The 14,874-nt window shown below is 49.0% G+C and overlaps 2 protein-coding genes across 4 annotated transcripts in view; one reads left to right on the forward strand and one right to left on the reverse strand.

The window, feature by feature from the left end:
* CASD1 (CAS1 domain containing 1) overlaps positions 1-14,874 on the forward strand; it is a 509,685-nt gene that overhangs the window by 471,761 nt on the left and 23,050 nt on the right. The window lies entirely within an intron of this gene.
* Positions 1-14,874, reverse strand: part of LOC127045558 (serum paraoxonase/arylesterase 2-like) — a 152,700-nt gene that overhangs the window by 11,070 nt on the left and 126,756 nt on the right. For both annotated transcript variants that reach the window (XM_050941742.1, XM_050941741.1), the window contains 2 exons: positions 14,329-14,494; positions 12,260-12,386 (listed from right to left, as the gene is read on the reverse strand). In XM_050941742.1, coding sequence (XP_050797699.1) covers positions 12,260-12,386; positions 14,329-14,494 — 293 coding nt within the window. The remainder of the gene's footprint in view (positions 1-12,259; positions 12,387-14,328; positions 14,495-14,874) is intronic.

A 14,874-nucleotide genomic window follows, 5' to 3' on the forward strand; every position in this document is an offset into this window, starting at 1 on the left:
GTAACCATTCATCCCCAGGACAAGTGGCATGGGTCGTGATACTGGGAAACTGGAATGTCTAAGGGAATTGCTTGTGTGACTTGTGGTTAGTCAGTGGGGTGAGACCAAAGTCCTCTGTGTCTGGCTGGTTTGGTTTGCCTTAGATGTGGAAAAACTCCAGCCTTGGGTTGTAACTGCCCTATTTTAAGCGATTTGTCCTGAATTGGCACTCAGTTGGGTCCTGCCAGAACCACATCATCACACCTAGATCAGGGGTTCTCAAACTTCATTGCACCGCAACCTCCTTCTGACAACAAAAATTACTACATGACTCCAGGAGTGGAGAATCAAAGTCTGAGCCTACCCCAGCCCCACCAGCTCGGGGGGGCGAGGAGGCAGCAAAGGCAAAGCCCAAGCCCCACCACCCAGGGCAGGGAAGCCAAAGTCCAAAGGCTTCAGCCCCAGTGGGAGCCCTGTAACCTGAGTCCTGCCACCAAGGGCTGAAGCCCTTTGGCTTTGGCCCCAGGTGGTGGGGTTTGGGCTTCACTTTCAGCCCTAGGCCCCAGCAAGTCTAACGCCAGCCCTGGCAACCCCATTAAAATGGGTTCGCAACCCACTGTTTTAGAGTCCCTGACCTAGATCTTAAGTTGTTAAGAATATGTTTAGACCTGATGAAATGCTTGTCGGATGTCCATCTACTGATCTCACTTGTAACATCTGTAGCCCAGGGTATAAAGTTATATTGAGTGTTTGCACTGTAAACATCTGTAACTGTGTAACTCAAACAGGAGAAAAGCCATCTCTAATGCAAAGGCTGGCTTCCTACAGGCCACCTTTGAAACCAAATGAGCCATTGTGAGACATCAAAGAACAAAGACTTTGTTAATTGCAGTCCTCACCCTCTCTCTCTCTCTTCCCCTCCCTCCCAGGAAGAGGAGACCTGTGCATGAACTCATCCAATGGCTTGGACTCTGGGGAGAAGGGGATAAAAATCCCTGACAAGGAGAAACAGGGTTCTTTTTGCTGCTTGGACTCTAAAGGGGAAAGAATCACTAAGCACAAGCAGAAGACCCCCCAGCTATGTTGCCTGAGTTAGCCCTAAAGGACATGTGGAGTTTGCTTATTACAGAAGTTTCTATTACCTTTTGTCATCTAAGACTAACTCATTTGTGCGTATATGTTACCTGCTTTAACCTTGTAAAATAACACTCTTATTTCCTTTTCCTAGTTAATACATCTTTAGTTAGTTTATTACAGGACTGGATACAAGAGTTTCCTTTGGTGAGAGATGTGGGGTACAACTGACTTATGGTAAATGACTGGTCCCCTGGGAATGGGAGCAATCTGATTGTCGTTGTGATGTTTGTTCGAAGGAAACATCCATCACTGAAGCAAGCTTGCCTGGTCGGCAAGATAGCCCAAGGGCACTGTCTGTGACTCCATGGTAAGGCTGTTGTAGCACTTGTGGAGTTCACACTTGTTACTTGGTTGGTGAAATCTAATTACAGAACATACAACCAATGTGGTGCATGTGTCCTATTTCCTGACTGTTTGCCCTGTGGCTGGACCCCACATTCATGATCCAGTCCAGACAGTGTGACATTATCATCCTGAGCGCACTGATCAGGGTTGGTTCAGTGTTTGGGAGGGTCTGTGACATTCTACTCCCAAATATGGAATGAAGTCATATAGGACCAGATCCACAAAGGGACTTAGCATTGTAGTGTTCAGCATTGCAACACCTAGCTTATATGTGCCTTGAAAATCACTGAAATACACAAAACGTGAGTTAGGGTATGTCTTCACTACTAACGCTAAAGTTCTGAGGTGAGGGCCCTAGCTGCTGAACTATGAAACGTTTTGATGTAGGTCTCTCTCAATCCCTCTTGTTGAAGCAGTGCCACTTCAATTAAATACTGATAGGGCCAGTAGCGTAGCTAGTGGGATGCAGGAGAAGCAACCGCTTCCCCTCAGCACATTTTCCAAAAGCAGCGTTTTAGTTAGGGGTTACCATGGCACCAGCAGGCGGGCCCCACGCTCCTCTCTGAAGCTTTGCCTGCCGGGTCGGCACTGGGCTCCTGCAGGCAAGGGGTGGGGGGGCAGGGGCTGGTCCCTGCAGTGGGGCAGAGCGGCGCTGGGCACAGGAAGCAGAAAGCGGCAGTGCTAGCAATTCCCGAATCAGCTCTGACTCCGCGTGCTGCTGGGGGGCGCTGCCTGCCTTTGCGTGGCCTAGCCCGGGCTCCCCAGTCTGCCCGCCCGCCGGCGCTGCTGGGCATGGCCGCCTCCAGTGCGTCGCCCCGCGCACGGGCTCTTCTGCAGCAGTGTTTGGTCTCCCAGCTGCAGGTGAAGCCCCCCGAGCCAGGCTCCGAGGCTGAGTGGGTGGAGGTAACGTGGGCAGCAGGCCGGCCTGCTCTGGCGCTGCATTTGCAAAGCCATCGCGCCTCTCCTTGGCTGCTGCTGTCCGCCACGGCAGGGACAGTCACAGAACCTCTCTCCTGGCTGGGCCCTCCCGCCGCTACTCACTCGGCATTTCCGCTCTGTTTGCAATGGGGCTGTTTGCCCCAAGCCCCAGCCCTGCTGCGCTGGGAGCTGTCTGAACCTTAGCGTCCAAAATATGGGTACTAGCATGAATCCCTCTAAGCTTAATTACCAGCTTAGATCTGATAGGTTGCCACCAGTCAGGACTTAGGTAGAGCATCTGATAGACTCTGGTCTCCCCAAACCCTTCCCTGGGGACCCCCAAGACCCAGATTCCTTGAGTCTCAAAACAAAAGAGAATAAACCATTTTCCTTCCCCCTCCTTTCTTTCTCCCAGCTCTTTCCCGTCCTGGGTACCCTAGGAGACCACCGTGATTCAATTTCTTGAATCACCCCTTCCCCCTCCCTTCTTCCCTGGAGAGAGATATAGAGATAAACGCCGAGAGCAGGTTTTTCTTCCCTCCTCCCTTTCCTTTCTCCCACCAATTCCCTGGTGAGTGCAGACTCCCTTCCCTGGAGTCTTACAAAAGATAACCAAAAAAAATCAATTAGATTCTAAAAAATAGAGGAAAACTTTAATAAAGAAGGAAAAACATAATAACTGTCTCTGTAATCAAGATGGTAAATATATAGGGTTTTTCTAGCTTATAGACAATAGAAAGAAGCTTTCTCCAGCAGAAATACAATTTAAGCTACTTCCAGCAAGTACACATCTGCAAATAAGAAACCAAGTTAAAAGACTATAACCGCCTTTTTTACTTACTAACTATTCTGAATAGATAAGAGACTGTAGCAGGGAGACTGGCAGAAACCTGGCTGCACCTCTAGTCCCGTCCAGGACCCCGAGAGAACAACGCACAAACCCAAAACCCACAAACGAAGGCTTCCCTCCACCCAGATTTGAAAGTATCTTGTTTCCTGATTGGTCCTTAACTATCTGTTTATGACAGGAGCAGTTAGCAGCGCAGCATGTTTCTTGGGGAAGCCATGCGCCTACCCTGTCTTGTTCTGCTCCTTGGGGACCAGCTCCCCTGGTGTAGTGCAAGGCAGAACAGGGAAGCATTGGGCAAACTCATTGGGCTTGTAGGGGCTCCCTTCACCCACCGCGAGGCGTGGGCTCCTCCTCTGCAGCACTGCCCGCCGTGGGGCTGGGGCTCTCCCGGGGCTCTGCCCTGCACGCGCCCAGCACCCCAGGGCTGCTCCTACCTCCCCTGGCTGGCCCCAGATCCCCTCCCCCGGGGGGCTGGAGTCCTGCTGCGGATTGCGCCCCTCTGCCTCCTCCGCAGGGCAGGCAGCCCCAAGGGGTTGAGGCCGTGCCACCCCTTCCCCAACTTCCCCCTCCAGCAGCTCCCGCATCGCCCTGCCAGGCCTGTTCAGCCCTCGGCCCCACCGGGTCTTGCCCTCATGCAACCCGCCCCTACCATGCAGGTGCAGGGGGCGGCCCATGGGGACTGGGGGAGCCGCAGCAAAGCCCTGCCCAGAGCTGGTGCAGGAGATGAGCCTGGCTCTCAGCCCAGGCTCTGGCATCAGCCTGTAGTGGGTGCGGAGCCACCCCCCGCCAGCTAGGTTCAGCCTAGCCCCGCTCTTAAAGGGACAGGGACCTCACCATGGCTCAGCCTTGCTCGGGGCATGTGGGGGTGTCAGGATGCGTGCAGGAGGCATCCGGTTCCTGCAGGGTTCAGCACCGTAGCAGCGCAGAGGGGAGGCCAGCGTGGAGTGGACCCCATGAGGGTGCGGGGGGTGGGCGGCGCAGCCTGGAGGAGCCAGCCAAAGAGAGGAGGGCGTGGAGTGGCCAGAGGAGCCAGGCCAGAGGAGGATCCAATGGGGGGGGGCACCTTTTTTATGTTTGCGTCCCCTGCTCTTAGAACCTGGCTACGCCACTGGATAGGACAAGAGGCAGAGTGAAAAATCACGCTGTCCAGCGGCTAGGACACTCACTTGAGAGGTGGGAGGTCCCTGTTCAAATCCCTTCTTATCAGGTAGTGGGAAGAATTGAACAAGGGTCTCCTACATCTCAGGTGGGAACCCTAACCACTGGGCTAATAGGCTTGTCATAAACAGATAGCTAAGGGTTAATGCCTCTTTTACCTGTAAAGGGTTAAGAAGTTCACCTAGCCTAGCTAACACCTGAGCAGAGGAACCAATGGGGGAACAAGATGTTTCAAAAGGAAAGAGAGAAGTTTTCCTTTGTTTTAGAGTTTCAGTTTCAGCTGGAGTGAAAAAGATCAAGGAACCAGCCTCTTATCAGAACAGTAAGTTTTAGAAAGGGACAAATAGGTTTATGTTTATTTTCTTTGTAACTTGTCTTGGTGCAAATTAAGGGAATTATCAAATTTGGGTATTCTTGTGTGTAGTAGATTTTTGCCCAGGGGAACATCCTCTATGTTTGGAATCTGTTGTCTGTGAGAATAGCTGGTATGCTAATCTCTCCCAGAGGATTTTCTTTTACCTTTCTTTTCTTTAATTAAAAGCCTTTTTCTTAATATCTGATTGATTTTTCCTTGTTTTTAGATCCAAGGGGGTTAGATCTGGATCCACCAGGAGTTGGTGAGAGAAAGGAGGGGGGGGTGGTTAATTTCTCCTTGTTTTAAGATCCACGGGGTTTGGATCTGTGTTCACCAGGAAATTGGTGAAGTTTCTCAAGGCTACCCAAGGAAGGGAGTGCTTGTGAACGGTGGCAGCCAGACCAGATCTTAGCTGGTAATTGAGCTTAGAGCTTCTCATGCAGGTCCCCCACATCTGTACCGTAAAGTTCAGAGTGGGGAAGGAACCCTGACATGGTGAGCAGCGGTGAGGGATTTTTCAGGAACCAAAAGCCAGATTTTTTTTTCCTCCTTTGAGACGCTGGGGAAGCAGTGAAGGAGAGATACCCTGAAGGCAAACAGATAAGAGATTCTAACAGAGGGCTTATTGTTAGAAGGGAAGCTCCAGCTGTGATCACTGGAGGGTCATTAACATTGCCAAGGCAAGTCATAAAAACCTGTTTTACTTGTTTTTTATCTAAGGAGTCACATTAGAGTAACCAAAGATTCCAAGCTGTTTTCCTCCCCCCTCAGATAGCTAAGGTAGACCAGGGGGAAAATGTCAGGCAAAGAAAAAAAAACAACCATACAACAGCTAGAATTAGCCAAACTCCAGGCTGAGCAGAGCCAAAAGGAACATGACAGACAGATGGCCAGGGCTGAGGCTGCCCACAAAAGAGCTACGGAGGAGAAACAAAAAGAGATGGCGGCGAGAGAAAAAGAGATGGAGGAGAGGGGAAGAGAGAGAAAGCATGAACTGGAATTAGCAAGAGCTAAGCAGGATGTACCAGCCAACTCTAACAACCCTTCTCCAGGTACTGCTTCCCATCCCAGAAAATTTCCCACCTACAAGTCAGGTGATAATACTGAGGCCTTCTTAGAAAATTTCAAAAGGGCCTGCCTTGGGTACAGTATCTCTACAGACCAGTACATGATGGAGCTGAAGCCACAGCTCAGTGGACCCTTAGCAGAGGTGGCAGCTGAAATGCCTAAGGAATGCATGAACGATTATAAACTTTTTCAAACCAAGGCCAGAATCGGAATGGGGCTAACACCTGAGCATCCCCGTCGGCGGTTCAGAGCTTTAAGGTGGAAACCAGATGTGTCATTTACCAGACACGCCTACCACATTGAAAAGAATTGGGATGCCTGGATATCAGGAGCAAGTGCTGAATCTCTGGAAGCTCTGTCCTTTCTAATGCAAACGGAGCAGTTCTTAGAGGGTGTTTCTGAGGAAACAGAAAGGTACATCCTAGATGGGAAGCCCAAAACGGTAACTGAGGCAGGGGAGATTGGAGCCAAATGGGTGGAAGTGGCAGAAAAGAAAACAACTACTAGCAATTGGAGCAAATATCAGAGGGTGCAAACCAAAACCAAACCCTATCACCGGGGGCAACCCAAGGCCCCACCTACAACCTAAGGAAAGCCCCAGACACCTTATTGTCCCACCTTACCAATTTCCAGCAACCCACCTTGGTCCAGTGACCAATCAGCTGGGCGATGTTTTAAATGTAATGAACTGGGACATATAAAGGCCCACTGCCACAAGAACCCCAACTGAGTACAGTTCATTACACCACAATCACACCAAAGATCCCCTGGCCCAGATGCCTCTCAAGTAGCCTTGGAGCGAAGGGAAACCTTGAGAGTGGGCGGAAAGAAGGTTATCTCATGGAGAGATACTGGGGCACAAGGGTCAGCTATCCACCAATCCTTAGTGGATCCCCAATTCATCAACCCAGAGGCCCAAGTGACAATTTACCCATTCACGTAAAAATCTTTAAACTTGCTTACAGCTGAGTTGCCTGTCCAGTACAAGGGCTGGTCAGGAATGTGAACTTTTGCAGTCTATGACAATTATCCCATCCCCATGCTACTGGGGGAAGACTTGGCCAACCATGTGAAGCTGGCCAGGAGGGTGGGAATGGTCACACGCAGCCAGGCCAAGCAAGCTTTCACACCCATCCCTGTTCCTAAGCCATCCACCAGGGCCCCGTCTGTGTTACCAGAGATCCAGACAGAGGTGGTGGAACTGGATCTTCTACCCATGAATGCTACAGCCATAGTGAATCCAGTCCCAGAACCAGAACTGGAAAAGCAACCAGCACCAGAACTGTTGCCAGCACTGACTCTAGCGCTTGCAAACCCATCCACAACTCTAATGCCAGAGGGCACCAGCGGGCCTGAACTGGCAGAAGCAGCAGATAACCATACCCAAGAGGCTCAACCAGAGCCTGAAATATCACACAGTGCACCAGCGGAGAGCGGTTTACAATCAACAACCCCATCACCTACATCGCTTCCACAGGGACAAAGCCCAAGTCCACAGTCTAAGGAGGAACTGATGTCTCCAGCTTCAAGGGAACAGTTCCAGACTGAGCAAGAAGCAGATGACAGCCTTCAGAAAGCTTGCGTGGTGGCATGGAGCACCCCACCGCCTCTCAGCTCTTCTAATCGATCCCAGTTTGTTGTAGAACAAGGACTTTTATACAAGGAGACTCTTTCTGGTGGACACCAGGAAGACTGGCATCCTCAAAAACAGTTGGTGGTTCCAACTAAGTACCAGGTAAATCTCTTAAGCTTAGCCCATGATCATACCAGTGGCCATGCTGGGGTGAACAGAACCAAAGACCGGTTGGGGAAGTCCTTCCACTGGGAGGGGATGGGCAAGGATGTTGCTAATTATGTCCAGTCTTGTGAGGTGTGCCAACAAGTGGGAAAGCCCCAAGACCAGGTCAAAGCCCCTCTCCAGCCACTCCTCATAACTGAGGTCCCATTTCAGCAAATACCTGTGGATATTCTGGGTCCTTTCCCAAAGAAGACCCCCAGAGGAAAGCAGTACATACTGACTTTCATGGATTTTGCTACCCGATGGCCGGAAGCAGTAGCTCTAAGCAACACCAGGGCTAAAAGTGTGTGCCAGGCCTTAGCAGACATTTTTGCCAGGGTAGGTTGACCCTCCGACATCCTTACAGATTCGGGAACTAACTTCCTGGCAGGGACCATGAAAAACCTGTGGGAAACGCATGGGGTGAATCACTTGGTTGCTACCCCTTACCATCATCAAACCAATGGCCTGGTGGAGAGGTTTAATGGAACTTTGGGGGCCATGATACGTAAATTCGTAAATGAACACTCCAATGATTGGGACCTAGTGTTGCAGCAGTTGCTTTTTGCCTAGAGGGCTGTACCACATCCCAGTTTAGGGTTTTCACCATTTGAACTTGTGTATGGTCGCGAGGTTAAGGGGCCATTGCAGTTGGTGAAGCAGCAATGGGAGGGGTTTATGCCTTCTCCAGGAACTAATATTCTAGACTTTGTAAGCAACCTACAAAGCGCCCTCCAACACTCTTTAGCCTTTGCTAAAGAAAACCTAAAGGATGCTCAGGAAGAGCAAAAGGCCTGGTATGATAAACATTCCAGAGAACAGTCCTTCAGAGTAGGAGACCAAGTCATGGTCTTGAAGGCGCTCCAGGCCCATAAAATGGAAGCGTCGTGGGAAGGACCATTCACGGTCCAGGAGCGCCTAGGAGCTGTTACCATCTCAAAGCATTCCCCACCTCAACCCTAAAGCCTGAAGTGTACCATGTTAATTCCTAAAGCCCTTTTATTCCAGAGAATTAAAGGTTTGTCAGTTTACAGTCCAGGGAGGAGATGACACTGAGTGGCCTGAAGGTGTCTACTACGAACGAAAAAGTGACGGTGGCGTGGAAGAGGTGAACCTCTCCACAATCCTGGGACGTCTGCAGCGGCAACAGATCAAGGAGCTGTGCACTAGCTTTGCGCCAATGTTCTCAGCCACCCCAGGATGGACCGAACGGGCATACCACTCCATTGACACAGGTAATGCTCACCCAATTAGACCATCACCCTACCAGGTGTCTCCTCATGCCCAAGCTGCTATAGAACGGGAGAACCAAAACATGCCACAGACAGGTATAATCCGACCCTCTAACAGTGCATGGGCATCTCCAGTGGTTCTAGTTCCCAAACCAGATGGGGAAATACGCTTTTGTGTGGACTACCATAAGCTAAATGCTGTAACTCGTCCTGACAACTATCCAATGCCACGCACCAATGAGCTATTGGAGAAATTGGGACATGCCCAGTTCATCTCTACATTAGACTTAACCAAGGGTACTGGCAAGTACTGCTAGATGAACCTGCCAAGGAAAGGTCAACCTTCATCAACCATGCAGGGGTGTATGAATTTAATGTGCTTCCTTTCGTGCTGTGAAATGCACCCGTCACCTTCCAAAGACTTGTAGATGGTCTCCTAGCAGGACTGGGAGAATCTGCAGTTGCCTACCTTGATGATGTGGCCATTCTTTCTGATTCATGGACAGAACACCTGTAGCACATCAGGCAGGCAGCACTAACTGTTAAAGCTAAAAAGTGTCAAATAGGCCAAAACAAAGTGACTTACCTTGGACACCAGGTGGGTCAAGGAATTATAAACCCCCTACAGGCCAAAATGGATGCTATCCAAAAGTGGTCTATCCCCAAGTCAAAAAAACAGGTCCAATCATTCTTAGGCTTGGCCGGATATTACAGGTGATTTGTACCACACTACAGCCAAATCACTGCCCCACTGACAGACCTGACCATAAAGACCCAGCCAAATGCAGTTAAGTGGACTGATGAGTGTCAGAAGGCCTTTAACCATCTTAAGGCAACACTCATGTCTGACCCTGTGCTAAGGGTCCCAGACTTTGACAAACCATTCCTAGTAACCACAGATGCATCTGAGCGTGGTGTAGGAGCAGTTTTAATGCAGGAAGGACCGGATCAAGAATTCCATCCTGTCTTGTTTCTCAGCAAGAAACTGTCTGAGAGGGAAAGCCATTGGTCAATCAGTGAAAAAGAATGCTACGCCATTGTGTATGCCCTGGAAAAGCTACGCCCATACTTTTGGGGACGGCGTTTCCAGCTACAAACCAACCATGCTGCGCTAAAGTGCCTACATACTGCCAAGGGAAACCACAAAAAACTTCTTCAATGGAGTTTAGCTCTCCAAGATTTTGATTTTGAAATTCAACACATTTCAGGAGCTTCTGACAAAGTAGCTGATGCACTCTCCCGTGAAAGTTTCCCAGAATTGACTGGTTAAATTGTCCTTAAAATGTAAAAGATCTTGTAGTTTTACATAATTAGTAGTATATGTAAAGGTGCATGTGTTTTTTTAATCTGTTTATTCTAAAGTTTTAGGAAGAAATCACTGCCAGTGTGGTTCAACACTGTCTGAGATTTGGGGGCGTGTCATAAACAGATAGTTAAGGGTTAATGTCTCTTTCACCTGTGAAGGGTTAAGAAGTTCACCTAGCCTAGCTGACACCTGACCAGAGGAACCAATGGGGGAACAAGATGTTTCAAAAGGAAGGAGGGAAGTTTTCTTTTGTTTAGAGTTTCAGTTTCAGCCGGAGTGAAAAAGATCAAGGAACCAGCCTCTTATCAGAGTAGTAAGTTTTAGAAAGGGATAAATAGGTTTATGTTTATTATCTTTGTAACTTGTCTTGGTACCATTAAGGGAATTATCATATTTGGGTATTCTTGTGTGTATTAAGATTTTTGCCCAGGGAAACATCCTCTGTGTTTTGAATCTGCTGTCTGTGAGAGTAGCTGGTATGCTAAACTCTCCCAAAGAGTTTTCTTTTACCTTTCTTTTCTTTAATTAAAAGGCTTCTTTTCAAATACCTGATTGATTTTTTCCTTGTTTTTAGATCCAAGGGGGTTGGATCTGGATCCTCCAGGAGTTGGTAGGAGAAAGGAGGGGGGATAGTTAATTTCTCCTTGTTTTAAGATCCAAGGGGTTTGGATCTGTGTTCACCAGGAAATTGGTGAAGTCTCTCAAGACTACCCAGGGAAGAAAAGTAGTGCTTGTGAGTGGTGGCAGCGAAACCAGATCTAAGCTGATAATTAAGCTTAGAAGTGCCCATGCAGGTCCCCACATCTGTGCCCTAAAGTTCAGAGTGGGGAAGGAACCTTGACAAGGCTTTAAGCATAGGCGTGTGCACAGGATGTGCCCAGGCACACCCTAATGCCCACAGGCCGTATCCGACCCTCAGGGCTTTGGATCCAGCCCGTGGGATCTGCCCGTTGTGGTGCCGCAGGCCCTGCACCGCTCTCAGAAGCATCTGGAATGGCACCACATCCCTGGGACAGGCAGAGGGCTCCGTGTGTTGATCCAGGCACCCAAACCCCTGCAACTCCCATTGGCCAGGAACGGGGAACGGTGGCCAATGGGAGCTTCGGGGGAGGTACCTAGAGGTGTGGCAAGGGCAGTGCATGGAGCCCTGTGCCCACCCCCAGGGGCTGCACAGGGATGTGGTGAGCGGTGTGGGGCCAGGGCATACAGGCAGGAAGCGCGCCGCTGCAGGTAAATGATGCTGGGCCGGAGCCTGAACCCCTTCTGCACCCTGCCCCCCAACCTCCTGTCCTGAGCCCCCCTGCCTGCACCCCGTACCCCTCCTGCACCCCACCCCCAACTCCCTGCCCTGAGCCCCCTGCCTGTACCCTGTACTCCTCCTGCACCCCAACTTCCTGCCCTGAGCCCCCTGCCACACCCCTCCTGCACCCCAACTTCCTGCCCTGAGCCCCCTCCTGCACACCGCACTCCCTCCCACACCCAGCACTCCCTCCCCCACTCCAACCTTTATGATGTTCACCTTTAAAAAATATATATAAATAAAATTCCCTGGGTGCACACCCTAATGAAATGTGCTGCACACGCCTATGGCTATAAGGGATGTTTGCCTTCTCTTCCGCCCCCTCATTTGTTTTGTATAGACTTAAGGGTATTCTGAGCACACCTACTAGAATGTCGCTTGCAGGCACGACAGGCATTCCCCCACCTATCTTCCCCCAGTCAGAGTGGCTTAGGCATCCAAATGCATGCCTGAGGCAACAGTACACATGGCCGGGTGCAGAAACTTAGGTGCTTAGGGGACTTTTACAGCAAAAATGTAGGTGCAAGTGAATTTAAGTGCCTGTGCCTTCAGACTGGGGTTATGGATTGCCGTGGTGCCTAAAACTGACACAGACACCTAAATCTGGGCTTTTAGGCACCCACATCCCTTTGTGGTCCATGCCTTAACTTACAAAGGAGATAGGCGAGAAGTGTAGTAGCTTGGCAGTATATCTGTGAGGTACTGATGAAAGCAATGGGAAAACATCAAATGGAAAGGTCCTCTAAGGTTTACATTGCCTTGAATATAAATTAAGCTTTAACTAAAACAGCCTTTAGCCAAATGGAAACAGGTGCTGTGGTTTGGGTTGAGTACCTTGACAGAAGTTGGTGTCGGATAGTTTTCAGGTGTACAAGAGAATTTTCATCTTCCACAAATTTAAACACCTCAACTGTGTTCTTGAACTCTGGATGATTCACAACGAAGAGGTACACTGAGTCATCTAAACAAAGAATGTGGAAAAATTGTTGAGTTTAACAAAAATGACACGGCAGCTTAAATGTCTGTGTCTGGTATGTATCTACCTCCACTGCTGTAGTATACAAGTGCCTTTTGATGTATTTACACTCAACACCCCTGTGAGGTGGTAGAGGAGGATGCCAATAGACTGAAGGGCCTTCTACTGACAGAGAGAGCCTTTAGAGGATGACGTGTCTCTATGAGTCATTCAGTACCAAAAAGCTGCAGAACCAGAGCTTCATTTCAGCCACAAGTCAGTCTCCCTTTTTGGTCACTACTGTGCAGTGAGCTAGAAGAGAAATGCTCATTGTGCACAGGCTCTAGATGCCGGACAACAAAATTTCAGCTAAGGCTCATAGCACCAGAACTGCAGGATCTGAACAGTGATGGAGGCATTATATTTCCATACGATGAGTTGTCTTCTCCCACTCCCCTTACTAAACAACCATGCCGTAAAGCGTTCGAATACTGCAATTGGTTACGGCGGCGATATTACAGGGCGTGCTGTGCCTCCAATTCTTTTGCTGTCTTTCTGGGAGTGTGACCTTAGTGATACCTTATGGGTCTCCCCTCTGCTCAAGAAGGAGCTCCACAGCTCAAAGACTGGGACCCTGGCTTCAGCACCTGCTTCCCATCGGAGCTCCTCCACAGGGCTGGCTTTAGGCCGATTTCCCCGAATCGGGCCCCGCACCCTAAAGAAGAGCGCCTAACTTAGGCGTCTTTTTAATTTTTACTCACCCGGGGGCGCTTCGGGTCTTCGGCGGGTCTTTCACTCACTCAGAGTCCTTCAGTGGTGCCGAAGGCTCGGAGCGAGTGAAGGACCCGCCGCCAAAGACCCGGAGCGCCACTGGGTGAGTCATCCCTGCCAGGGCCCCGTCGAAACTATTCAAATCAGGCCCCGCACTTCCTAAAGCCAGCCCTGCTCCTCCAACAGGTCCAAATGATCTTGAAACCCTTGTTGGAGACTTCTCCTCTGGGGAACTATACAACGAGTGTGTTTGCAGTTACACAAGACAACCTTTCCAAAACAAGCCATCATTTATTAGTCCGCAGGAACCCAGTGTGCAGGGACATCGTGTTAAAATGGTAAAGAAAAGGCTAAAATACACAACTCTCCCCTAACCTGTCAGCTTTTCCTTCCTTGGTTAGGAGGGTCCCTCTTTGCCCTGGCCTGGAAGACAGACAGCATGCCTGCAGCTGCCCAACAGTCCCAGACTGGAATACTCTTCTCCCAAGGGGAGGACAAGTTCCTTCTACGAGCCCCTTAGCACTCATGTCCTTTGTTTCAAGTTCCAATGAAGGTGTTTTCATGTGTGCTGCCCTTCCCAGTGTTCAGTTTGTGGTCAGATAGGTAAGCACATACCCATATTCCAAGACACCAGGTGTCATTAAAAGTTAATGGTCTAGTGGTGTTCTCCATTGGAGCTCCAAGGTAGCTCTATCCATGCGTTTATAGTTAATTCATGCCAACCCAGACATAAATATGTGACCCCCACCCACTCAATTCAATGCTTATTCCTTCACTCCTGATGAGTTTCTCTGGAAAAAAGTTAACCTCTTGAGACAAAGTAGGCGTAAGCAACAATACAAAAGTGAGTGAGTAAACTGAGTCATACAAATATGCATAAAAATACAGACATTTCCCACATTCTCCATAGTTATATTCAATATACAGGACATATTTCTATCTTGAAGACAGAGTGCCTCAGTTTATATAAACCCATGTACAATCTCAAACAGCCAGCTTTTTGTTTTATTATACGAATATCTGCTGGAGCATCACACTTTTTTCCCACCCATGTATCAGGTTATTGATGGTGCAACATGGAGTGTGACAGAGATAGCAAAAGGTTTTAACTATTAATCAATAATAATAATAAATCTCTAGGTTGAGATTTCTTGTCTTCATTTAACAGTCATCTTACCTTTGTCTATGTAAGTGCTGATCCCATGAGGGTTAAATGATGCCAGATCAAACCCGCGGCTGATCCTGAGTTCTACTGCTCTTGGGTTTTCATCATTCAAATCCATCAAAAATATTTCACCTGGCTTGTCTGGAGCAAAGCTTTTTAAACCTGGATATTTTAAACCCTTTAAGATTAAGTAAACACAATGAGAAAGTTAAGAGGATCCTAACAAAGCTGCCGGGACTAACTCTGTTTTGGTTTGTGGATATATCTCATGATATAGCAACAACCATACTAATCTGTCTCTTTCCTTTTGTTGTTGTTTTTTGTTTCATGTTCTCCCTAATCAATTGATCCCTCCTTAACTCTCACTATTCTGCCTGCATCCTTCTCATGTTGCAACCCACCCACCCCAGATACCTTTGTGCACCCTCTGCACCATGTACTGCTGATGCCCCATCACTACCGAATATTCTCACAGTGCTGCTGCCTCTCCACATCCATCTGCTGCTACGACACCCTTCCACAAAGAAACTCCCTCATTTTGCTGCATCCCAGAGACAT

The sequence above is a fragment of the Gopherus flavomarginatus genome, chromosome 2 (genome assembly GCF_025201925.1).
Source record: "Gopherus flavomarginatus isolate rGopFla2 chromosome 2, rGopFla2.mat.asm, whole genome shotgun sequence".
Taxonomy (NCBI): domain Eukaryota; kingdom Metazoa; phylum Chordata; order Testudines; family Testudinidae; genus Gopherus; species Gopherus flavomarginatus.